Source organism: Oncorhynchus mykiss, chromosome 21, assembly GCF_013265735.2.
Source record: "Oncorhynchus mykiss isolate Arlee chromosome 21, USDA_OmykA_1.1, whole genome shotgun sequence".
Classification (NCBI taxonomy): Eukaryota; Metazoa; Chordata; class Actinopteri; order Salmoniformes; family Salmonidae; genus Oncorhynchus; species Oncorhynchus mykiss.
Genome location: NC_048585.1, coordinates 53,220,518 through 53,246,388, shown reverse-complemented (window position 1 = coordinate 53,246,388; position 25,871 = coordinate 53,220,518). Strand labels below are relative to the sequence as shown.

General features: G+C 44.3%; 1 protein-coding gene across 4 annotated transcripts in view; it reads right to left on the bottom strand.

The window, feature by feature from the left end:
• Positions 1–1,209: 1,209 nt before the first annotated feature.
• Positions 1,210–25,871, bottom strand: part of LOC110500719 (metastasis-associated protein MTA2) — a 29,951-nt gene continuing 5,289 nt past the window's right edge. The window contains exons 2-18 of one of the 4 annotated variants that reach the window (XM_036958166.1): positions 21,576–21,643; positions 18,435–18,528; positions 13,717–13,834; positions 12,278–12,341; positions 9,961–10,078; positions 9,175–9,277; positions 8,597–8,696; positions 7,233–7,421; positions 6,959–7,033; positions 6,751–6,809; positions 6,557–6,657; positions 6,272–6,429; positions 5,800–6,037; positions 5,634–5,723; positions 2,785–2,906; positions 2,311–2,453; positions 1,210–1,819 (exon numbers count right to left, since the gene is read on the bottom strand). In XM_036958166.1, the coding sequence (XP_036814061.1) occupies positions 1,666–1,819; positions 2,311–2,453; positions 2,785–2,906; positions 5,634–5,723; positions 5,800–6,037; positions 6,272–6,429; positions 6,557–6,657; positions 6,751–6,809; positions 6,959–7,033; positions 7,233–7,421; positions 8,597–8,696; positions 9,175–9,277; positions 9,961–10,078; positions 12,278–12,341; positions 13,717–13,834; positions 18,435–18,528; positions 21,576–21,643 (1,994 nt within the window). In that variant the 3' untranslated portion in view covers positions 1,210–1,665. The remainder of the gene's footprint in view (positions 1,820–2,310; positions 2,454–2,784; positions 2,907–5,633; positions 5,724–5,799; positions 6,038–6,271; positions 6,430–6,556; positions 6,658–6,750; positions 6,810–6,958; positions 7,034–7,232; positions 7,422–8,596; positions 8,697–9,174; positions 9,278–9,960; positions 10,079–12,277; positions 12,342–13,716; positions 13,835–18,434; positions 18,529–21,575; positions 21,644–25,871) is intronic. The other 3 variants (XM_036958167.1, XM_021578243.2, XM_021578244.2) reach the window with 3 other exon arrangements.

Below are 25,871 nucleotides of genomic sequence, written 5' to 3'. Positions count from 1 at the left end.
TCCAGACTCATCGTGGAGAAGGAACGTCAGTTAGTGAGAACGATGTGGCTGGGTAGCCAGGCAACTCAAGCGGTCTTATCAGTCAAAACCAAAATGCACCCAAATGCATTTACAGAGAAGGATCCCGACTGTCTCTCTCCAGATGGGTAAATAAACAGCTGTAAAAAGTGTGTCAATCAAGTGATGGTAAACAAGACAGGACTCAAATTGATTGTGACGACAATTAAGTAGAAAAACAGAGCTCAACACCTAGAGGTTATGGGAGGGAGTTGGGTGGAAAGCTGCTAATGTTAAAAATACCCAGGGGGGGGGGGGGGGGGGTTCAACAGAATTGATTTCCTCACTAGCAAACCCTCAAACGTAACTTCTGATAGGATTGTGGAGAGATAGGGGGCAGGATCAGGTCTAATTTAGGTGTGGAGAGGGGGTGGGGCCTGATGTGATGGTGTAAGAGAAGACGGGTGTCTAAAGTAGAATCTGACAAGTATCCTTGAAGGATGGGTCACACAAAGCACTTTACTGCAACCTCCAAGACCTATGATGGAACAAGTGGGTGAAACCTTGGTCAAAATAGACTTTCCCATAAACATGCTAAAAAACTGCCCCACATAGCCCTCCCTACAGAATATGAATAACTAGAACAGACATTTAGTCAAATTGCTGTGGTTCTAGTATTTCTATTTCCATGGCCCTCCCACAACCACGCCCCTACCAGTCCCCAAACAATTAGGTGTCAACCCCTCAAAATGCTGCTAATATTTACACAGATAAGAAAGGACCTGGAGGGAAAAAAATAAAGTGTGCTTAAATCACCGTTATTTCAGGATGAGAAATATTTCTGATTTTAAATTACACAGTTAAAATGATTTACCATTAAAAAAGGGGAGCAAAAATAATTAAGCAAAAAGAGCCAGAATAAAATAGTAAAGCCCAAAGCCTAGTGTGTGTATGTGGGGGGGGGGTGTTGTGTCTGTGTATACACTCAGTGTACAAAACATTACAAACACCTGCTCTTTCCATGACATAGACCAGGGGAGGCAATCAGGCCCCGAGGACTGGAGTTGCCCACCCCTGACATAGGTGACCAGGTGAAAGCTTTGATACCTTATTGTTGTCACTTGTTAAATCCACTTCAATCAGTGTAGATGAAGGGGAGGAGACGGGTTAGAGAAGGATTTCTAAGCCTTGAGACAATTGAGACATGGATTGTGTATGTGTGCCATTCAGAGGATGAATGGGCAAAACAAAATATTTAAGTGCCTTTGAACAGTGTATTGTAGTAGGTGCCAGGTGCACTGGTTTGAGTGGGTCGAGAACTGCAACGCTGCTGGGTTTGAGGCGTTCCTGAGGGCTTAAGGGGGTGTTCCTAATGTTTTGTACACTCAGTGTATGCGTAGTGTGTGTGTAAAGAATTGATGCCATGTACTAGATATAATGCATACATGCGGGTGTCACTCGTGTGTGTGTGTGTGTGTGTGTGTGTGTGTGTGTGTGTGTGTGTGTGGAGCAGCACGTCAGCTTTTGGGAGGTAACAGAACAGAAGACGAGATTTAAAAAATACGACGAGAGAAAACAACTACTGGTATGGGGTTGTGCTGCTACACTAGCAGGTTGGTGCGCTGGGTGCGCCCTAACTGTTTCGCAGTGGGGTGGGGTGGGGGGGGGTTAGTCCTCCAGGACGATGGGCTCGCTGGTGCTGGAGGGCAGAATGGCTAAAGCCAGGGGCCGGGGAGGCAGGGGCAGCTTGACCCTGACGGGAAGGTGTGGTTTCCTGGCTGCCCGTCGCATCTCAGACTGGGTCAGGTGTTTCCTCAGAGCCCTGGAGGGGACAGAAATACACACAGTGAATTATCTGTAGGACTCAGATCGACATTGGCACACCTAGGAGTCCAAGGCTTTGTTGACACAGGTAGCACCTCATTTTTTGCCCAATTATTGGAAAAAGATCTGATCAAAATTGGGCTGCCTGTATAAAAACACATCCTAATGTCAAAGTGCACAGGTGCAAAGAAGAATAACCTTCATCTTAAAACTAGTTACATGCAATATTAAACATTCATCATTTTCGTTCTGTGCTTTTTGGTTGAGAAATCTACATAGTACTATATTGAACACCTGACAAAGGGATCAATCAGGTCTATGGCAAAAAATTCAGTGGGAGAATTTGTTTTGACTAAGATTGACCCCGTTGTCAGGTGTTCAATACAGAACTATGCAGATTTCTCAACCAAAAAGCACAGAAGGTCATTTGTATCTTCCGGAGCTGACTGCTACTAAGAGAATAACAGACGCTCAGAGACCAGGACCTACCTGGTGTATTTAGTAGCAACAAAAACCACAGGGTTTGGCGCGTCTCCTTGGTTCACTTTCTGACGCTTGATCACTGACTGAGAGGTGGTCCTCATGCCTGATGTGAACGGCCTCCCATTGGTGGGGAACGGCAGTGCCAACGCCTATGACCAATAAGAGAAGAACGGTGAGAGGTGTGTGTGTGTGTGTGGCCACTTGGCCCAAGCTGTGGTCATGCTGCTATGCTCAGCGGTGATGGAGATAGACAGATGGTCAGTAAATCTCCCACTGTTACAGAGGAACCAGAACCAGCGCCAGTCTGTCCATCTCTGCAGTCTGAGTAGACAGGGACATGAGACACTACCCAAGGTTACAGTAAATGAGGCCGTCTATATCAAACCAGAACCTGTCACATGCATGGATTGACAGACAAAGAGGAAGTAAAAATGGCGGTTGTGGTTTGTGTGTGTGCATGCGTGTGCGAGGAGTACTCACGCTGCTGTCAAAGGGCCTCTTGCCAAGCAGGGCCGATCCCCCCCGGGGCTGGTTGGCCTGGTTGCGGTTGATGGGGGTGGGGGTGCCTCTGGGGGCCTTCAGCTTGAGTGGAGCCTGGATGGCTGGAGAGAGGAAAGGAGAACCCCAATCACAAACGAAGCCACTTAAAATAAAAGTGCATACCGCTTCATTACACAGTACCAGTCAAAAGTTTGGACACACCTACTCATTCCAGGGTTTTTCTTTATTTTTTACTATTTTCTACATTGTATAATAATAGTGAAGACATCAAAACTATGGAATCACGTAGTAACCAAAAAATTTGTTAAATCAAAATATATTTTAGATTCTTCAAAGTAGCCACCCTTTGCCTTTATTAGGTGGAATACATTTCAATTAACACTAAAGCCTTTTGTGACTAAGGGGGCAGTATTTTCATTTTTGGAAAAATAACGTTCCCATAGTAAACAGGATATTTTGTCAGGACAAGATGCTAGAATATGCATGTAATTGACAGCTTTGGATAGAAAACACTCTAAAGTTTCCAAAAACGGTAAAAATATTGTCTGTGAGTATAACAGAACTGATGTTGCAGGCGAAAGCCTGAGAAAAATCCAATCTGGAAGTGCCTCATGTTTTGAAAGCGCTGCGTTCCAATGCGTCCCTATTGAGCAGTGAATGGGCTATCAACCAGATTACTCTTTCTCCGTATTCCAGAAGGTGTCTACAGCATTGTGACGTAGTTTTATGCATTTATGTTGAAGAATACCCGTAAGCGGCTACATTGCGCAAGTGGTCACCTGATGCCTCCCAGAGAGATTCTCGCGTAAAATACAGAGGTAGCCATAATTCCAATCGGTCCTACTGAAAAACTAATTGTCCCGGCGGATATCTTATCGAATAGATATTTGAAAAACACCTTGAGGATGGATTATAAACAACGTTTGCCATGTTTCTGTCGATATTATGGAGCTAATTTGGAATATTTTTCAGCATTTTCGTGACTGCAATTTCCGGGCGATTTCTCAGCTAAACGTGAAGAACAAACGGAGCTATTTCGCCTACAAAAATAATATTTTTGGAAAAAAGGAATATTTGCTATCTAACTGGGAGTCTCGTGAGTGAAAACATCCGAAGCTCAAAGGTAAACGATTTAATTTGATTGCTTTTCTGATTTCCGTGACCAAGTTACCTGCTGCTAGCTGGACAAAATGCTATGCTAGGCTATCGATAAACTTACACAAATGCTTGTCTAGCATTGGCTGTAAAGCATATGTTGAGATGACCGGGTGATTAACAAAAGGCTAAGCTGTGTTTCAATATATTTAATTTGTGATTTTCATGAATAGGAATATTTTCTAGGAATATGTATGTCCGTTGCGTTATGCTAATTAGTGTCAGTCGATGATTACTCTCCCGCATGCGGGATGGGTAGTCACTAGAGGTCAGATGTGCCTTGTTCAAAGTTAATTTGTGGAATTTCTTTCCTTCTAATGCGTTTGAGCCAATCAATTGTGACAAGGTAGGAGTGGTATACAGAAGATAGCCCTATTTGGTAAAAGACCAAGTCCATATTATGTCAAGAACAGCTCAAATAAGCGAAGAAAAACAACAGTCCATCATTACTTGAAGACATGAAGGTCAGTCAAAGTGGGAAATTTCAAAAACTTTCAAAGTTTTTTCAAGTGCAGTCGCAAAAACCATCAAGCGCTATGATGAAACTGTCTCTCATGAGGACCGCCACAGGAAAGGAAGACCCAGAGTTACCTCTGCTCTAGAGGATAAGTTCATTAGAGTTACCAGCTCAAATAAAATGCTACAGAGTTCAATTAACAGACATCTCAACATCAACTGTTCAGAGGAGACTGTGTGAATCAGGCCTTCATGGTCAAATTACTGCAAAGAAACCACTGCTAAAGGACACCAATAATAAGAAGAGACTGGCTTGGGCCAAGAAACATGAGCAATGGACATTAGACCGGTAGAAATCTGTCCTTTGGTCTGATGTGTCCAAATTGGAGATTTATTATTCCAACCGCCGTGTCTTTGAGACGTAGAGGCGGCGAATGGATGATCTCTGCATTTGTGGTTCCCACCGTGAAGCATGGAGGAGGTGGTGTGATGGTGCTTTGCTGGTGACACTGTCAGTGATTTACTTAGAATTTAAGGCACACTTAACCAGCATGACACCCACAGCATTCTGCAGCGATATGCCATCCCATCTGGTTTGAGCTTAGTGGGACAATGATCCATCACACCTCCAGGCTGTGTAAGGGCTATTTGACCAAGAAGAAGAGGGATGGAGTGCTGCATCAGATGACCTGGCCTCCACAATCACCCGACCTCAACCAAATTGAGATGGTTTGGGATGAGTTGGACCGCAGAGTGAAGGAAAAGCAGCCAACAAGTGCTCAGCATATGTGGGAACTCCTTCAAGACTGTTGGAAAAGCATCCCAGGTGAAGCTGGTTGAGAGAATGCCAAGAGTGTGCAAAGCTGTCATCAAGGCAAAGGATGGCTACTTTGAAGAATTTAAAATCTAAAACATATTTTGATTTGTGTAACATTTTTGGGTTAATACATGATTCCATGTGTGTTATTTCGGTTTGATGTCTTCACTATTATTCTACAACGTAGAAAATACTAAAAATAAAGAAAAACCCTTGAATGAGTAGGTAGTTTTAACTGGTACTGTATTTCGACAGCTGGAGCATGGAAATGGAAACGCAATTAGGGAGAAAAACTACACAGTGTTCGTGCCAACCGTGGGTAAATACACACAGTGTCAGCGACATAAGACCTCTCAGGATCTCAATGATCATTTCTTCTGTGATTGGACTATTTTCTTACCCAGTTCCTTCACTATGGTGGCCAGCGGTGGTCGAGGGATCGAGCAGTTCTTTATAGGGGCCTTGGTTGCTTTAGGCAGCCTTATCATACCTGAGAAAATAACACCATAAGCATTACAGAAAGTGTGTGTGTGTGTGTGTATGTTAATGCGTGTCCATATACTCACACTCGGCCTTGACGGCATTGGCGTTGATGGAGGCATAGGGGCGGCGTGCGGCGCTGCGGGGCTGCAGGATGTCAGTGCAGACACGGCGGGCGATGCGCGTCAGCTTGGTGGTCTGCAGGATGAACGTCTGCCGGTTTTTGGCCAGCAGCTTGGCCCGCCCCCCACTAGTCGTGAAGGGTGACAGGCCCTGCACTTCCTGGCGGGTCATGTGACCTCGGGGGGTTGACTCCTGAGGGGCCAAGAGTTAACATATCGAAATATCATGATTGAATAGCTCAGTCTACATTGGCTTCCTCTCCTCTGCTGCCGCTGTAATGATCTGATAACACAGGCTAGGCCACCAAGAACTCGGAAATTAAAATGATATTAACTCCCTCTTCCCTGTCCTATGCAGATAAAGGAAAGCTAGGCTACTGAGGTGCACCCAGTATTTGAGTGGTTTAGGGTAGCAGGTTAATAAAAGCAGACATACTGAGCCAGATCTTGCGGCCCCCTCTAGCTGTGTGGGGGTCTTCAGGCCTCCGTACTTCTTCCAGTAGATCCAGCAGGATGCACACAGTCTGCACTGCATGTTGGGAGGACCCCACGCGTACCACTGTGCTGACTGGGCGGCTGCAACAGAGGGGAGGTCTGTTAGATGTCCAGAAAAAGAAATACGTCAAAATCACCTTCACTACACACATAGGATTGTTCACTACAGTTAGTCAGACAGACAACAGACCAGACACAAACTAAAGTTGTATGGCAGAATACTCACTACGGCAGCTCTCACAGCTCAGTCCTTTCTGGAAGCCAGCGGCCCCGTTCATGCCAGGCTTGTTACCAGGAGCCATGATCTGGTTGGGGTTGGGCTTGGTGCTGGAGGTAGAGAGAGAGAGTTGATGTGTTTAGTTACCGTGGTAATGATGGAGATTGTGCATTGGCTCTGCTGCAGTTCAGACTGTTACTCACTAGGTGGGGATGTAAACCTGCTTCAGCTTGCTGTCTGCTTCCGCTGCCTTGAGTCGTTTCTGAAACAAACATTTCAATTTGCAAAGTAACAACAAGTAGCTCTGTTTGTGAAGACAATTCTGCATTATACATCACTTAAGCCAATGCATAGTACGATCTCATTGTTTCGTAAGAGTGTGGCTCTGAACGGCAGAGTGGTGTATTTTACCTGTTGAATGTAGCGGTCGGTGGTTTTCCACATGTAGTAGAACTGAACCACGCTGGCTAGTGACTTCCATGGTAACTGGGGACAACAGAGACAGAACATCCTTCAACACGGACCAGATGAAAGCACATAGGATACAGTTAATATAGAGTGGTGTTCCGGAGGTGCGTTTTGAAACGGAGGAGGTACTTTTCTTTGTTGATTCAAAACATTTGACCTACTGCTCCTTCTGAACACAAGCCAGGTATCTATTAGTTGAATACAGGAGGACACTCACAAAGTCCTGGCGGATGTCGTTGAAGTCCTTGCCATATTTCTCCAGGGCCTCTTCGAACAGCATGGCCTCCGAGGCGCTCCACTCCTCCATCTCGTCACGGCAGAGCACGGGCCCGCCCTGAGGCACCAGCGTGGACATGGCCTTGGCCAGGTCGTAGTCGTTCTTCTGCAGGGTATCCATCGCATGGAACTAGAGGGGGAGAGCGGGGGACCATTAGATATATTGCTAATTTTAGACACAGGTTACCGTATTCAAAATGTTTGACAAATGTGAAATGACAGAATGGTAAACTAGATGGCCAGTTTATTAGGTACACCCATCAAGTACTGGGTCGGAACCCCCTTTGTCTCCAGAACAGCCTGAAATATTTGTTCATTTAACTAGGCAAGCTAGTTAATAACAAATTCATATTTACAGTGACGGCCTATACCGACCAAACCTGGACGAAGCTGGACCAATTGTGCGCCGCCCTATAAGACACCCAATCACGGCCGGTTGTGATACAGCCTGGAGTCAAACCAAGGTGTCTGTAGTGACACCTTTAGCACTGAAATGCAGTGCCTTAGGTCCTGAGTGGCGCAGCGGTCTAATGTGTACCAGGAGAACATTCCCCAGTAGCCTGTACCGTTGACACCATGCAGGATGAGTCCATGGGATCATGCTGCTTATGCCAAATCCTGACTCTAACATCAGTATGACGCAACAGGAACCGGGATTCTTCGGACCAGGCAATGTTTTTCCACTTTTCAAATCGTCCAGTGTTGGTGATCTCATGCCCACTGGAGCCGCTTCTTCTTGTTTTTAAGTGATAAGAGTAGAACCCTGTGTGGTTGTTTACTGTTTGTGGTCGCCTGTTAGCTTGCACAATTCTTCCCATTCTCCTTCGACCTCTCAGCTGTTTTCATCCACAGGCCTGAGCTGACTGGATGTTTTTAGTTTGTTGCACCATTCTCAGTAAACCCTAGACACTGTCGTGCGTGAAAAGCCCAGGAGGGAGTCCGTCTCTGAGATACTGGAACTGACGCGCCCGGCACCAATGATTATATCACACTCAAAGTCACTTAGGTCACTGGTTTTGCCCATTCTAACGTTCAGTTGATCAGTAACTTAATGCCTCGATGCCTCTCTGCGTGCTTTATATAGCAAGCCACAGCAACGTGACTCACCATCTGTAGGAGCGAACCATTTTCATGAACGGGGTGGTGTACCTAATAAACTGCCCACTGAGTGTATAGTCCAATATAATGAATAACATTACATGTACTAATTAGGATACGGTAGATGTCCATTGTTTTAAGGGTTATATGTAGAGCGCTTAGTGATTGTCTTGTCACCATGGGACATGGACAAAGTGTGTGTCTCACCAGCGTGATGTCTCGGGAGGCGGCCGCAGCACTCATATGCAGGCTGGGTTGACGGATAGAGCTGCTGCAGTCCAGGGCTCGGGCAAACGTCCCCACAGCACTGGAACACACAACCATCAAATGACAAACCCAGTACTGAAACAGACAAACTCCTAACTTAACAAGAACTAGACAAAAATACCCTATCGACTGCGGTTTTGTAAATCAGTGTGAATTTTCACCATATGGCCACTAGATGGTGCTGCAGCTTGAGGTCGTTCCCTCCATAATGTTGATTCCCTCCAAAAACAGACTTGGGCCCAAACATGCTGTATGTTGACTGGGGTCCTACTGCTACTACACCGCTTAGGCAAGACCCTTCAAAGATGTCTTGAGAACATTGCAAAATCTCAATACACTAATATCAAGCTCAAAAAGGTGGACACTTTGCAACTCAAAGCCATTCAGTTTACATTACTTCAGATCAGAATGTGTTCCAAGCTCATGACAACAAGGCCAGACAAGGACCTCCATAGCAACAGGGCGTAACCAGGGCAACGTGTGACAGATGGAGAGGGGCAGGGCCAGGGGACACTCACCGAGCCACCACCAGAAACTGGTCAATCTGTGGGTCTTTGAGCTGGTTGTCGGGGTGCCACACCTTGACCTCCAGCTTCTCTTGAATACGGGTGTCTTCTTCACCTGGGAGGGATGACACCAAGAGGACAACCATCAGACATGTTAACTAATGTTGCAGACAGAGACACTGGTTGTGTTTGTGTGACCCACTATTTTGGAAACAAGAATGAGAGACTTGAGAGGAAATGGTGAAATAAAGTAATAGGAGAGAGATGAGTCAAAGAGAAATAGAAAAGGATGAATGAGAGCAGAAGGTGAAAACAACTAAATGGACAAGTATGCATGTCGGTCTAACCAGACTGAACTAGTGTCACAAGGGCACAAACAACCTTCACAAAATGGCAACCTTCAACTTAATACTGGCTAGGCTACACAAGGGAAGATACAACAAGAGGGCAACATCTAACTACATTACTTGCTGCCAGAAGGGAAGTGATGTCGTGTTCAGTAGTCAGAAAATGGAGTTCTCCAACAGGAACACAGATTCCCCCTTTTCATTCCAAAACATGACCGATTTCTCCCTACTCATGATTTACGATCCCATACAACTCAAATAATTTAGACACGTGGTAGATAGCAGACATTCTGCAAACCTAGCACTTTTAGAAATGGAGCACAACTTAAATGTGGGTTTAGTCTGACAGCACTATGATCACTATAATAGGATGCAACCTGATAGGCCGGTGTAAAAGGTCAGAGTTCAGCCACCCAAACACCCCCCCTTCTACACACAGACAGACACAGACCTTCGGCTAACTTGTCGGGGATCTCGGCCTGGTACTTGGAGCCCACCCGAATCTCTCCTTGGTCCGCCAGCAGGGTCTTCTGGACCGGGTCAAACACCAGCGAGTAGAAGAAACACTCCTGGAGCACAGAAAACAGATGGAAGGATGGGGTTAGAGAATTTAAATCGGGGATGGGCAACTGGCAGACAGCCCCCCTTCTAACCAATTTCCACTCAGAAACTAAGTAATATAACTCTTAACTTACTGTTGAGAGTTAGAATAGCAAAACATACGGTTGTGCGCATCAACAGTTGCTCTTTTGTCAGACACTGACAGTTACTCAATTAGCCCATGTCAGCTAACTTTAATTTAAAAATAAATACATTCGGGAAGTTACTCTAGCCAGGTTTCATATACATTTTGAAAGATCAAATTTCATTACTTTTTCCATGACTTCTAACCAAATTTTCATGATCAACAATAGCCGGCATCTCTATACACGTATAGAAAAAGCATGCATAATGTGGTATGGGCACTGCTCTCTGATCCCATGTACCATCTGATGCCGTTGTGCAAGGCACTGAACCCCCCCCCCCCCCCCGGATGGTGAACACCTGTTATGCCTTTTGAAATAACTTGCTCTTACACTATATCAAAAGATTAAATGGCTATGGAGTGGCCACAAATATCTTTATTGAGCTGAAGCAAGCCCACAAACGTTCTTCAGGAAATGTACTTTCCAGTTTAGTCATATTTAGCCTATCTTAGCTACCTAACAAGTGTTACTTTGCATATTGGCTAATATCTATTGTAGGGGTCGGCAACGTCATGCCAAGGCTTGGCAATCCACCCACCCAAAAAATAAAAAAAGTGTAATACATTTTTTTGCGTGGTGTGCTAAGCCTTGGTTTGACGTTTATTATCTCACTTATTTTTGGCAATAGGTTATTTGGTATAAACTGGAGAAAATAATTGAAATTGCAGGCATTGGTTTCAAAATTACATTGGGATTCACTGCAATGTTGTAGTTCCCAAGGTAGGTCAACCCTGATTAGCCAATGGGCTTTCAAGATTTTCATATTATTAGTTCTGTGCAAGACGACCCACCTCGCCTCTCCCGCCAAATTCAAAACCAAGGCAACACTGAAGATGAGATTCGTTTTCACATGCCAAGCAGCTAGCAAGCCTTCTTTTGTTATTTAAAAACGTTCAGGACACAAAATGTCCAAAGGAAAATACGGCAGATGTCCACTCATGTATTGCCACTTGGACAAAGGAGTGTGGACTCGTAAAACGTTGGTTTGTCGGACATCAAGTGTAGGGCGTCATTTTGAAACGAGACATGAGAAAAACTTCAGGGTGAGGCGGACAATAATGAAGGAATCAAGAGGGCCATGTCCAGGTATGAAAAGCAAAGCAGTGTGCTTACACATCTACATGCAGTCAAAAATCAAGCTACAGAGGGGAGATACAGAGTTGAGCAGTGCATTCCTAAACATGGAAAACCATTTACTAAATGGGGAATATATCAAGGAGGCTTCCCTCTGTAGTTCGCAGACTTTATTTGATGGATTGCCTAACAAAGACAATGATCTAAAAGATAAAAGGCACGCTTGTGTCTGCCAGAACTGTTGAAAAGGCGTGTTACTGAGATGGTTGAAAATGTAAAGGAGCAGCAAGCTGTAGCGTTAAAAGATGCACCTGTGTGGCTCTTGATGAGTGTGGATGTGAATGACATTCCATGATACTGTGACTCAGAGCAGGTATAAAACCCATGCACTATACTACTCAAGGGAAATATGTGGCATTAGCCATCGCAGGTCATTTTTAGGAGAGAGAGCTATTGGCTATTACAACTGACGATGGCCCCGCTATGGTGGGGAAACAAAGGATTCACAGAGCTGATTTTAGATCAGATTGTCACTATCACATTCACCAGGAGAATCTGTGTTCCAGGATCAAGCCCGTGGTGCTAATGGACAGTGCCTCTGTTTAGCGAGCTAAGGAATTCATCCGTTTCTGGGCAATTAGATGTTCAATACAGACAATTAGTTGTAATGCAAATATGCAAATCATTACTGGCACGCAGATCGTTAGAATTGGTAGAATAAATTGTAGAATTGACAATCTACACAAAAAAGGTTGCCGACCCCTGATCTATTGAGTTGCATCAGTTACCCATCCCGGATTTTCACTCAATGCTTCAGTACATACAGTACTAATTTCTCCTTGTGTTTTACAGTCCTTGCGCAAAGAGTAATACAAATATATTTGCAAATATTTTGGAATAAGTCCTTAAGTGTCCAGTTTGCATCATTGTAAAAAAAGTGAAGCTCACCTCTTTCTCCAGGTAGCCGGCGAGGACGTCTGTTTCGTTGAGGAGTGTAACGTTACATTTCCCCCTGGGGAGAGAGAGAGGGGTGACCGGGGACGAGCATTCAGAGGTCAAGAAGGTACCATGCAAACTATTCATCTGAACTGACCTGCACCAATCCTAACTACTGTAATATTTCCCCAATAAGGCAAACAAAATACATGTCTGTGGAAATGCTGTAAATGAACAAGTTATAAATATTGAAGAAAACTTTGACACAATTCAAGTATTTCTACACTTATAACCCCTCAACTTATTTTGAGATCAAGAGCCTGAACTGTGATGGTTCATGTTACGAAGGGACAGTTTGAACACATTGCTGGCTTAATGGTCATGAATAGGCCATAGATACGTTTTGGTGGGAAGGCCAAAAGACCAGAGGTGGCAGAACAGAGTACTCCGGTTGAGGTGTAGGGTTTGAGCATAGCTTAAAGGTAGGGAGGGGCATGGTAGTTGCTCCGTAGGCAATACCATGGTCTTGTAGTGGATACGAGCTTCGACTGGAAGCCAGTGGAGTGGGGTGGAGGAGTGGGGTGACATGGGAGAACACCAGGCGGGCTGCGGTGTTCAGGACAAGTTGCAGGGGTTTGATGGCACGAGTGGCGAACCCAGCCAAAAACAAATTGCACTAGTCCAGACGGGAGATAAGGACCTTAAGGACTCTTCCCTGGGAGGACGAGCAGCTCATTCTTGTTGATGTTGAGCTTGAAGTGGTGGGCCGACCTGGGTGTCAGAAGGGGGGGGAGTAGTTGAGTTGTCATTCGCATAGCGATGACAGTAGAGACCAGTGAAGATATGACAGAGCCGAGTGATTTGGTGTCGAAAGAGAAGAAGGCCTGGAACTGAGCCCTGGGGGATACCAGTAGTAAGAGCATGTGGTGCAGACACAGATCCTCTCCACGTCACCTGGTAGGAACGGCCTGAGAGGCTGGGGAGGAAGATCCGATAGTTCACGTGTCGAAGGCATCGGCTAGAACTCAGTAGGATGGGAACATAAGCGAGAGAGAGTTGCTATGGCAGTGAGGAGAGCCTCTGTGACACAGAGAGCTGGTTAGGGTCAAGAATATCGTTCTGAGAGAGATAGCGAGAGTTGGTCATAGACAGCATGCTCAAGTGTTTGAGAGAAAAGAAAGGAATACCAGTCTGTAGTTTATGACGTCAGAGGGGTCGAGTGTTGGTTTCTTGAGAAGGGGCGCAACTGTGGCCATTTTAAAGTCAGAGAGGACGCAGCCAGTGGTCATGGATGAGTTGATGATGGAAGTCAGGACTGGACATATCAGTCCTGTCATATGACACTATATCCTGTCAGGGTTGAACTGGTTCAATGGCAGAACTCTTGTTTGCAGCTACTGCTATGTGGTGAGTCTACGCCTCAGGACACACACGCTCTCTCTCTCGATTACCTTATGTGAGTGGCTGGTAAAGACTCAAACTGCCGAGAGAGGAAGAGTTCTCTGTGTTTCAGCTGGTGTTTCTGCTGTTCAGACACTGTGGGCTGCTTGGACTCCTCCTCAAAGTCTCCTATGAAAACACACACAAAAACAAAAATGAGCAACAAAGCACATTTTCCAATTCTATGGGCTCTAATAATTCACATCAACACAACTGATTGCTAATTGTGGCTATGAAGATCCCGCTTTACCTTTCTTTGTATATATTTTTTAAATATATATATTTTTTTCAAGTTGTATTGAGAAATAAACATTTGATGAATTATAGTAAAAGGGATAAAGCTCAGAAAGTAAGTGTCGGAACACAGGATCGAACAGCTGCCTCCGGGGACATATGTTGAATCATCCTATACTCCTATTTGTGGCCAAGCATAATTTGGAGGGAAAAAATGGGGTGGGGTGGACACACTTCAAAAACTCCACCTCAAATTTGTATCTCAAGCAGACCATTTAAAAAAAAATTAAAAATTGCCGCCATTTCCTCATAGAGGATGATGTCATCCTCCTGAGGAGGATGAGATGCCCAATTAGGGGTACACCCACACCATTCCAACACAGAAAATCTGCTTTTAACAAACTTAATTACCATTTTTATGGAAGGAAAACTACTTCACTTACATTTAATTAATTATAGGTCACATTTCATAGAAATATGGAAATGCTAGAATGTCTGTCTTTATATAGAGTGCAAATGGAAAGCATTCAGACCCCTTGACTTTTTCACCCCTTGACCCCCCCACATTTTGTTACATTAGAGCCTTATTCTAAAATTGATTCAATTTTTTTTTTTAAACTTTAAATCTACACACAATAACCCATTAGGACAAAGCAAAAACAGGTTTTTAGAAATGTTAGCTAACTTACTCATTTAAAAAAACAACTGAAATATGACGTTTACATAAATATTCAGACACATTACAGACCCTAGTACCTTGTCGAATAGCTTTTGGTAGCAATTACAGCCTTGAGTATGAAGCTACAAGCTTGGAACACCTGTATTTTCAGAGTTTTTCCTATTCTTCTCTGCAGATCCTCTCAAGCTCTGTCAGGTTGGTTGGGGAGCATCGCTGGACAGCTATTTTCAGGTCTCTTCAGAGATGTTCGATTGGGTTCAAGTCCAGGCTCTGGCTGGGACACTCAAGGACATTCAGAGATTTGCCACTCCTGCATTGTCTTGGCTGTGTGCTTAGGGTCGTGGTCCTGTTGGAAGGTGAACCATCGCCCCAGTCTGAGGTCCTGAGTGCTCTGGAGCAGGTTTTCATCAAGGATCTCTATGTACTTTGCTCCGTTTATCTTTGCCTCGATCCTGACCAGTCTCCCAGTCCCTGCTGCTGAAAAACATCCACACAGCATGATGCTGCCACCACCATGCTACACCATAGGGATGGTGCCAGGTTTCCTCCAGACGTGACACTTGACAACCAGGCCAAAGAGACCAGAGAATCTTGTTTCTCACTGGCAGAGTCCTTTAGGTTCCTTTTGGCAAACTCCAAGCGGGCTGTCATGTGCCTTTTCCTGAGGAGTGGCTTCCGTCTGGCCACTCTACCATAATGGCCTGATTGGTGGAGTGCTGCAGAGATGGTTGTCCTTATGGCAGGTTCTCCCATCTCCACAGAGGTATTTCTGGAGCTCTGTCATCGGGTTTTTGGTCACCTACCTGAACAAGGCCCTTCTCCCCCGATTGATCAGTTTGGCCTAGCGGCCAGGTCTAGGAAGAGTCTTGGTGGTTCCAAACTTCTTTCAATTAAAAATGGAGGCCATTGTGTTCTTGGGGACCTTCAATGCTGAAGAAACGTTTTGGTACCCTTCCTTCCACCTCATGGCTTGGTTTTTGCTCTGACATGCACTGTCAACTGTGGGACCTTATATAGACGGGTGTATGCCTTTCCAAATCAATGTCCAGTCAAGTTGTAGGAACATCTCAAGGATGATCAATGGAAACAGGAGGCACCTGAGCTCAATTTTGAGTCTCATAACAAAGGGTCTGAATACTTATTTAAATAAGGTGTATTTCTTTTTTAAACATCTGCAAAAAAAATAAAAAAATAAACAACTTGTTTTTCGCTTTGTCATTATTGGGTATTTTGTGTTGACTGAGGACAAACATGTATTGAATCCATTTTAGCATTAGGCTGTAACGTAACTAAATGTGGAAAAAGGGAAGGGGTCTGAATACTGAACGCACTGTATACCTTGGTACTTTATCTTGTACCGTCCCTACTGCGTAAGTGTAACCAATACGACCATGAACATCATTTCCTACTCGGAAGGACAAACTATTCCTGTCTATTCTAGGGACTGACCTAGTATGCCCTTACAATGTAAAAATGACTGCATATAGCCTTTATGATCTGGCAGGCTAAAATGAGTCCATGCTGATAAAGAAACATTCATTTTCCTCATACGGAAGACAGTTCTGTATTATACCTTGTGTTACACTACTAGATTGTACATTCCTAAATTTCAGGAGGGTGAGTCAGTAATGTGTGTGAGGTGGCGGGGGTGGTGAATTGAGCGGGGAGAGAGCACTGGGCAGGACTATCTCTCGATCTCCACGGACTCCGCCCCTGCACTCAGCAAAAGGAAACCCTGTCAGTGGTAGAGAGAGGGGACGGGACCTCAGACCACACCCCTTTCTGTTAACCCCTCCTGCCATCCCTCAACCCCCCCTCCTCCACCATCCCCCCCTCCCTTGTCCGGCGAGTCCCTGCCAGACTAAGTGGGAAACCCTGTGCACCAAACCTGAGGCGCCCATCCCCCCCATTATCTACCCCCACACACACACACACACACGTAAAAAAGAAACGCATACTGTACACACACACACACAGAGACAGGAGGGACACAAACGGGCAGAGCAGCGCACGCGCTCTCTCTCCCTCTCCCTGCACACAGTCTCTCACATACACTCTTCCCTGACAAAGACACAAGGCAAGTCAGAGTTAACCCGTTGCGTGCCGCAGCCCTGTGGGACACATCAAGGGCCTTTTGTTCTGAGCAGCGTGCCTGGGCCGGAGGATAGGCAGAGAGGGAGGGGTGCAGGGGGCTGCACTCAGATGAGAGGGGGTGATGGGGGCAGGAGGGGGTCTGGTGGGAGAGGAGAAAGAAGCTCTGGTCCTGTATAACAGGACAGTGCCAAAGCAGTGGCTCGTGCTGCCGAGTGGGAGGCTGGAGTACAGGCCTTTTGTTTTGGGGCGCCAGAGCCAAAACGCAGGAGAGGGAGACCGAAGACGTAGAGCAGCGTAACGACCGACAGCGGGTGTATGTACAAAAGCATGCCAGACCAGAGCGGACCAGGCAGCAAGGCCAGACCAGTTCTCGAAGGTTGACTGGGGCTAGACTGGACACGGTCGGCACGCCGGACCAGTTGTGGCCGTTTATTTGGAACACAACCTCAGCCTCCTCCTCTCTCCCAGGCTCATAGACTGGTTTCAGCCAGTTTGAGGGCCCTCTGTCTGTTTTTCCGCTGACCTCCAGGGGAGAGTGGATGGAATACCTCCACAGCACACAGGCCACAGGGCCAGATAACGCCAACACACCGCGGTGACATAACCACACGGCTAGCAGAGCTCCAGGGCTGAGAGGCAGGAGAGGAGATCACCCATCCACCTTGCTCCTCCTGGCCATGCCTGCCTCCTACTAGACCGACTAATGTCACTAAACAGCCACAGACAGGACCAAAGTTTTACTTCACAGCAGAAGCTCTTATCCAGAGTGACTTACTACTATAAATTTGCATTCCTGGTCGATGGATAATGCATCCATTTTGAAGTGTGGATCGGAGTGTCTTGTCTGGAGCACTGAATGCAGCCCACCATGTTAGAGATGTGTGTGTGTGTGTGTGAGAGAGAGAGAATCCAAGGAGAACTCTCAGTCATCGGTGTGTCATTAGCGTCACCTAACTACCTCGGCACCAGCTTCGCTCTACCTCCACCTCTCCATCCCTCCTCTCTACCCCTTCATCGCCACCTCTCTGCACCAGGTCACTTCAGTGAGAAACCCTTGACTGTGTGTGATTTAAACACTGACTCTCAAACCAATAGCCAGGCACTATTAGTCCTACTACAACAAACAAGTACAGTATGATTCACGATAGAAACAAAAACAAATTTCCCTTCTCCATAGAAAATGAATCCTATATCAGTATCCACTTCCTACTAAAAGCTTCAGTGGAACAGCACTATGCACAGTCTCTCACACACAGTTGTGCTTCAGAAGGAGACTGAGGGTGTGTTCCAAACGGTACCCTATTCCATAGATGGGTCAAAAGTAGCACACTAAAAGACCCATAAGGATCTGGTCAAAAATAGTGCACTACATAGGGAATAGGGTACCGTTTGGGATGCACCCGGAGCATCCCTCTACTTAGAGAGAGAGCCAATTGCCTGCTGGTAGTGCAGAGGGAGACGCCAATCTGATTGGAACACAAAACAGTACTCATATCCTGGATGGAGATATTAAACTGGTTTATGAAAGAGGATGTTTCGTCTAGACTAATATTGCTCTTCAATAACTTTACAGAGAGCATAGACTACACAGCATTAGTTTAGCATAGAGATAAGAGTTAGCCCGCTCTCAAGCAGTATGTTTTAGAAAGCAGTGACGGAACAGAGTTCTGACAGACTAAGAGAGAGACTGAAGTAGACAGGTAGAAAGACGGTTGTACTCACTTGCGTTGCTGTCGGCCAGAGTGTTGAGGTTGCCCGAGATGTCCCTCCTCCGAAACAGACACACCACCTTGGCTTCCACGTTCCCATTGGCCGTCTGAGAGAGACGTGACAAGAGCGGTCAATTACTATTGGGCGGCACTTCCAAAGCTTGCCAAATTGCCTTTCTTGAATATTTGTCTTTCTATTTCCATGACTGATCAAAACAAATCTCAAGCTCTCGTCTCTCTGCAGCAGACATATAACGTAGTGAGCAATACGTGTGGAAAAATTGCAATAAAATCACATTCTCATTCTCTCAACCAGCTTCATGAGGTAGTCACCTGTAATGCATTTAAATTAACAGGTGTGCCTTCTTCAAAGTTAATTTGTGGAATTGATGTTCTTCTAAATGCGTTTGAGCCAATCAGTTGTGTTGTGACAAGGCAGGGGTGGTATACAGAAGATGGTCTTTTACCAAATAGCACTAGGTCCATATTATGGCAAGTAAAGCTCAAATAAGCAAAGAGAAACAACAGTCCATCATTACTTTAAGACATTAAGGTCAGTCAATCCGAAACATTTCAAGAACAGTTGCAACAACCATCAAGCACTATGATGAAACTGGCTCCCATGAGGACCGCCACCCAGAGTTACCTCTGCTGCAGAGGATAAGATAATTAGTTACCAGCCTCAGAAATTGCTTCACAGAGTTCAAGTAACATCTCAACATCAACTGTTCAGAGGAGACTACGTGATTCAGGCATTCATGGCCAAACTGCTGCAAAGAAGTGACGGAGTGCTGCATCAGATGACCTGGCCTCCACAATCAACCGACCTCAACCCAATTGAGATGTGTTGGACCGCAGAGTGAAGGAAAAGCAGCCAACAAGTGCTCAGCATATGTGGGAACTCCTTCAAGACTGTTAGAAAAGCATTCTGCAAAGCTGTCATCAGGGCAAAGGCTGGCAACTTTGAAAAATATAAAATATATATACTTTGATTTGTTTCAACACTTGTTGGGTTACTACATGATTCCATGTTGTTATTTCATAGTTTGTCTCCACTATTATTCTACAATGTAGAAAATATTTTTTTTAAATGAAAAAAAAAAACGTGAATGAGTAGGTGTCCACATTTTTGACTGGTACTGTACACACACACTTGAAGTCAGACGTTTACATAAACAGTTGAAGTCGGAAGTTTACATACACTTAGGTTGGAGTCATTAAAACTCGTTTTTCAACCACTACACAAATGTCTTGTTTACACACTATAGTTTTGGCAAGTCGGTTTCTGCATGACACAAGTAATTTTTCCAACAATTGTTTACAGACAGATTATTTCACCGTATCACAATTCCAGTGAGTCAGAAGTTTACATACACTAAGTTGACTGTGCCTTTAAACAGCGTGGAAAATTCCAGAAAATGATGTCATGGCTTTAGAAGCTTCTGATAGGCTAATTGACATCATTTGAGTCAATTGGAGGTGTACCTGTGGATGTATTTCAAGGCCTACCTTCAAGCTCAGTACCTCTTTGCTTGACATAATGGGAAAATCAAAAGAAGTCAGCCAAGACTTAAAAAAATAATTGTAGACCTCCACAAGTCTGGTTCATCCTTGGGAGTCATTTCCAAATGCCTGAAGGTACCACGTTCATCTGTACAAACAATAGTACGCAAGTATAAACACCATGGGACCACGCAGCAGTCATACCGCTCAGGAAGGAGACGCGTTCTGTCTCCTAGAGATGAACACACTTTGGTGCGGAAAGTGCATATCAATCCCAGAACAACACCAAAGGACCTTGTGAAGATGCTGGAGGGAACCGGTACAAAAGTATCTATATCCACAGTAAAATCAGTCCTATATCGACATATCCTGAAAAGCCGCTCAGCAGGGAAGAAGCCACTACTCCAAAACCACCATAAAAAAGCCAGACTACGGTTTGCAACTGCACATGGGGACAAAGATCATACCTTTTGGAGAAATGTCCTCTGTTCTGATGAAACAAAAATAGTACCGTTTGGCCATAATGACAATCGTTATGTTTCGAGGAAAAAGGGGGAGGCTTGCAAGCCGAAGAATACCATCCCAACCGTGAAGCACGGGGTGGCAGCATCATGTTGTGGGGGTGCTTTGCTGCAGGAGGGACTGGTGCACTTCACAAAATAGATGGCATTATGAGGAAGGACAATTATGTGGATGTATTGAAGCAACATCTCCAGACATCAGTCAGGAAGTTAAAGCTTGGTCGCAAATGGGTCTTCCAAATGGACAATGACCCCAAGCATACTTCCAAAGTTGTGGCAAAATGGCAACAAAGTTAAGGTATTGGAGTGGCCATCAAAGCCCTGACCTCAATCCCGTAGAACTGAAAAAGCATGTGCGAGCAAGGAAGCCTACAAACCTGACTCCGTTACATCAGCTCTGTCAGGAGGAATGGGCCAAAATTCACCCAACCTATTGTGGGACGCTTGAGGAAAGCTACCCAAAACCTTTGACCCAAGTTAAACAATTTAAAGGCAATGCTACCAAATACTAATTGAGTGTATGTAAACTTCTGACCCACTGGGAATGTGATGAAATAAATAAAAGCTGAAATAAATCATTCTCTCTACTATTATTCTGACATTTCATATTATTAAAATAAAGTGGTGATCCTAACTGACCTGAGAGAGGTTATGTTTACTAGGAATAAATGTCAGGAATTGTGAAAAACTGAGTTTAAACGTATTTGGCAAAGGTGTATGTAAACTTCAGACTTCAACTGTAGATTATTCCCCTTCTCATCTACTTCCATTAGATTGAGTTTTCATAGTGGTGTTTGCCACAACCCCTTCAATTTAAGAGTGTTACATAAATGAGCTTAATCCTTTGACTGGGAAACAAGCATGTGCCATACGCCGCTACACGACTGCTACAGCTAGCCACGTTATGTAATGGCTCTTACACCAGCATCTTGTCACTACTGTCTGTCTGTGTGTGTGTGTGTGTGTGTTACCACCAGCATCATCCCAGGGAATGAATGGGTTACAGACAGACTGGCTAGAAGGTCAGACATGATAACCTTTACAAAGGGGTTGTCAATGTCAGCAAGATTTTTTTTATGTAAACGCACCAAATCAGAGGTTAGATGTGAAGGACCGATTATTCCACCAACCTTGTTGAGCTCTTCTATTCTGCGGATCAGGTAAGGGTTGCTGGAGGAATTCTCAAAGTACACGTAATCTGAAAGGGAAAGAGAAAGTAGAAATCATACAAATCTGTATCATGTCAATTCAGTGTGTGGGACTTTGAACTTGACCTCTTCGGTTACTGTAACATGTTCAAAGGAAAACCCTTGTTGTGTGACGAGTTTGGGACTGTGAGTCCTTGTACAGTCAATTACTAAATATGACTAAAACGGGAACCCACTACCCACCACAGTAATGACGTCATGCAGGCTGGCTTTGGCCAGGCAAAATCAATCCAGCAAAAATGGCGACTGGTGCTGGGTAGGGAGAGCAAATAGCTTTGCACAACACGTCCTGTCCTGTCTGTGTGTCTTCCATTTCAAAAGACAAGTGAGGTAATATCCACTCGGACATCCCAGGCTACCTCATAACATGGTTGGTGCTTGCTTGCGAGGTCTAGGAATTTAATTCCCTCACTTCTCAGAATACAGCTACATTATGAAAAGACACTGGTGTGACTAAAAAAAAGTGACTAAAAATGAGACTTTCATTCAATGACCTAAGCTCTAAGCCTTTACCTACAGAGACGGTGGGCCTGCATCTCTTTCACACAGCCCAATGATAGTTTATCCAGGGTCAACGGCACTAACCAGTGCCTGTACATAGCCTCACTACTGTTATTATTCACTGTCTTTTCCGTACTTATCCATTGTTCACCTAATACCTATTTTTTACTTAAAAATTGCACTGTTGGTAAGGGCCTGTAAGTAAGCATTTCACTGTAAGGTCTACCTACACCTGTTGTAGGGTGCACGTGACAAATTAACTTTGATTTGACGAACACGGAATATCAGAGGCCTGGCTAAATTCCTCAGCGGACACAAGCTACCTAAAGATTATAGCTACTAGTCGGCCTTCACACTGGCTAGGATGGGTTTATTTTCAAATGGCACAGCCTAAATGCCACTTTATATAATGTTTACATACGAGATGAGTAATGTAGGGTATGTATATACTGTACTCTAAACCATCTACTGCATCTTGCCTATGCCGTTCGGCCATCGCTCATCCATATATTTATATGTACATATTCTTATTCATTCCTTTACACTTGTGTGTATAAGGTAGTTGTTGTGAAATTGTTAGATTACTTGTTAGATATTACTGCACGGTCGGAACTAGAAGCACAAGCATTTCGCTACACTCACATTAACATCTGCTAACCATGTGTATGTGACCAATAAAATTTGATTTGATTTAAATACTAGGCTAACCAATGTTTGACCAAGGAAGAGTAGTCGGTTATTCCAGAGTTGCTGAAGTGATAATGAATTAACCATAGTAGGTAGAATGTTACTCATTTCCAATCACTTCCAAGACAACACAAAAATAGGTTTGCTGTATACCTGCACTATTATAGGCCTAGCCTACAACCAAGGTCTAGGTTACAATATCAAACCTTAACCCACCATAACGGCTTCCTCGCCAGTTATATGCCATGACGCATGATATTTTGCCCCATGTGGCCAATATTTTGATTCTAGCAGTGGAGTGGAAGGGAAACCTACCCGTGTTTTAGGGGTCATTTGCAGGTCACAGCAAAGACCACTGGGCCTGTACCATATCTCTCAGCTAAATGACTGTCCTGACTAATCAAAAGCCCTGTTCAACACATCTACAAAACACAAGCAAATATATGATAACTGGTGATGACATACTAGGGTTGGGCAATGTCTGGAATGACACATCCTCCCTTCGACCTGTCCAAACATCGTTGATATAGTTTTTTTTTTTAATTCCAGGGCTTGGGAAGCGCATAGTTACCGAGCAACGCAGTAAACAATCTGGCTATATCGAGAAAATGAATGAGGGGGAAATATATATTTAATTTAAGGTTAGACATGAGGTTAGAAATGTGGTTAGGGTGGAGGTTAGGGTGAGGTTTAAAAGCAGATTTTAATTAGAGAAGAATTGAAGAAATAGGCGGGGTTTATGTCTGTGGCAACTAGTGACGACCCTGTGCACAAACCACCCTAAGTATAATCATTGGCGTACAATGTGGAAACCATATTTTCTTGTGTGCAAATAAACAAATATAAACCAAATCACATGGTAATGTTGTACCCGACACCTTTGAATGGTGATTTGTAACCACACATCGTTGGCCTCCTGTGTGATACGAAACCCTTTCAAATTGTGATTTCTGACCATTTCCACTGAGACTATGTTCACCATAGAAGACATCCCTGGGCGGTCGACTTGGGAGAGCGGAGTAAACCTGTCACAGAGTGGGCCAGCGCAGAGCTCACATTCTACCTACTCGAATATGTCATCGGTGGATCTGATGACCCACTCATGGTGGAGAGCGAATGAGGGTCACTTTGCTCTCTGGGCCAACGTCGCCCGCAAATAGGTCTACCTCTGCATCTGTGCAACAAGTCTTCCGTCTTATTGTGTTTTCAGTGCAACAGGCAATAGGTTACTGATTGTTACCACACTCCACAGTCTATTAAAGCCAGAAAAGGTGAACATGCTTGTGTTCCTTGCCAGAAACCTTTTAGGTAAGATATAACGAAAAGGAAAATAGGCCGAATTGTTCTTCATTGCAGTTATTTGTTGAATTTTCGCAACCTTTTCACAGATGCGTCTTATTTCGAAGGAAATGTAGCTCAGACCTAGGCTAAAATATTCTGTTAAGTGCGCCTTGAAATACTTACTTGCACTCATTTATTTGGTTAATTTCGTACAAAGGCTATTTGGTTGACTTTATTTGGGCCCATTTTGTAATTTGTAGCCTTTCTAAATGTATATAAAACAAACCAGCCTATTGAGCATATGTGTTGTTCCAAAAAATAAGGCTATAAAAACAATAACCCACATTTGGAAAGGCTACAAATTACAAAATGGGCCCAAATAAAGTTATTTGTTAATTCGTTATTCAGGTGTTATGTTATAACAAAATGCGTTTACACACACACACACACACACAGTACCTGTCAAAAGTTTGGACACACCTACTCATTCCAGGGTTTCTTTATTTGTACTATTTTCTACATTGTAGAATAAGACATCAAAACTATGACATAACACATATGGAATCATGTAGTAACCAAAAAAAGTGTTAAACAAATCAAATATATTTTAGATTCTTCAAAGTAGCCACCCTTTGCCTTGATGACAGCTTTGCACACTTGGCTCTCTCTCAACCAGCTTCACCTGGAGTGCTTTTCTAACAGTCTGTTAAAAAACAAACGATAGTGGGACTAAACACAAACCAGATGGGATGGCGTATCACTGTAGAAAGCTGTGGTAGCCATGCTGGTTAGGTGTGCATTGAATTCTAAATATATCACAGACAGTGTCACCAGCAAAGCACCGCCACACCTCCTCCTCCATGCTTCACTGTGGGAACCACACACGCAGAGAAATAGTATGCATAAATCCATCAAAATAATGTTTTCAATAAAAATATTTCAATCATTATTTGAATATGTTGGTAACCCGTTGTATAAAGGTGATAATGCCCTCGAAACCGGTGTTTGGAGGATATATTGGCACTGTTTGCCGGCCCTTCGTTTCAGGCCTAACAATACCCGTGCCAAAATATATCCTCCAAACACAGGCTTCTTGGGCATTATCAGTTAAATGCATCATACCCATTCAATAAAGGGGGGGGAGGGGTGGAGTGGGAGCACATTTCTCACACTACTACAGGGAGAAGTCCTATGCTGACTGTCTCAACACTTAAGAGGAAGAGGTCCCCTATTTTCTTTCCCTTCAACAATTTATCACTCTTTCTCCACACTCATCCATGTTCTAGGCTCTCTGTCTTGCCCCGTGTCCTCCCTCTTTCTGCTATGGGGGCTCCTTGCCTGCCTGAATCAGTGAGAGACATTAGGCTGAAGCGGTGCCTCCCGGATCAATGGCCCAGGGAGTTTTTTTTTTGAAGAGGAATGGGGAACACAGTCTGAGAAGACAACCTCAGCTCAGATACTTTGTCAGCACTAACCAAATGTCTGTGATGTTAATTTTTTCGGAATTTATATAAAGATATCAGTATCTAGAAATGTATATAAAAAATATCAGTATCACCAATAGTTATTTGAAGAATAAAAACATGTATTTGTGTGGGGACCTAACAGCTTACTGAAGACGGGACAGCCGGGCATTCGTGCAGTTGGCAATGACTGGTAAACTCATGGGTACAGTCACAATGGCTGCATGGTATGACGTATTGTTAACTGATGTGACTCACGCAGTGGAATGTATTTTTTGTAATGTCA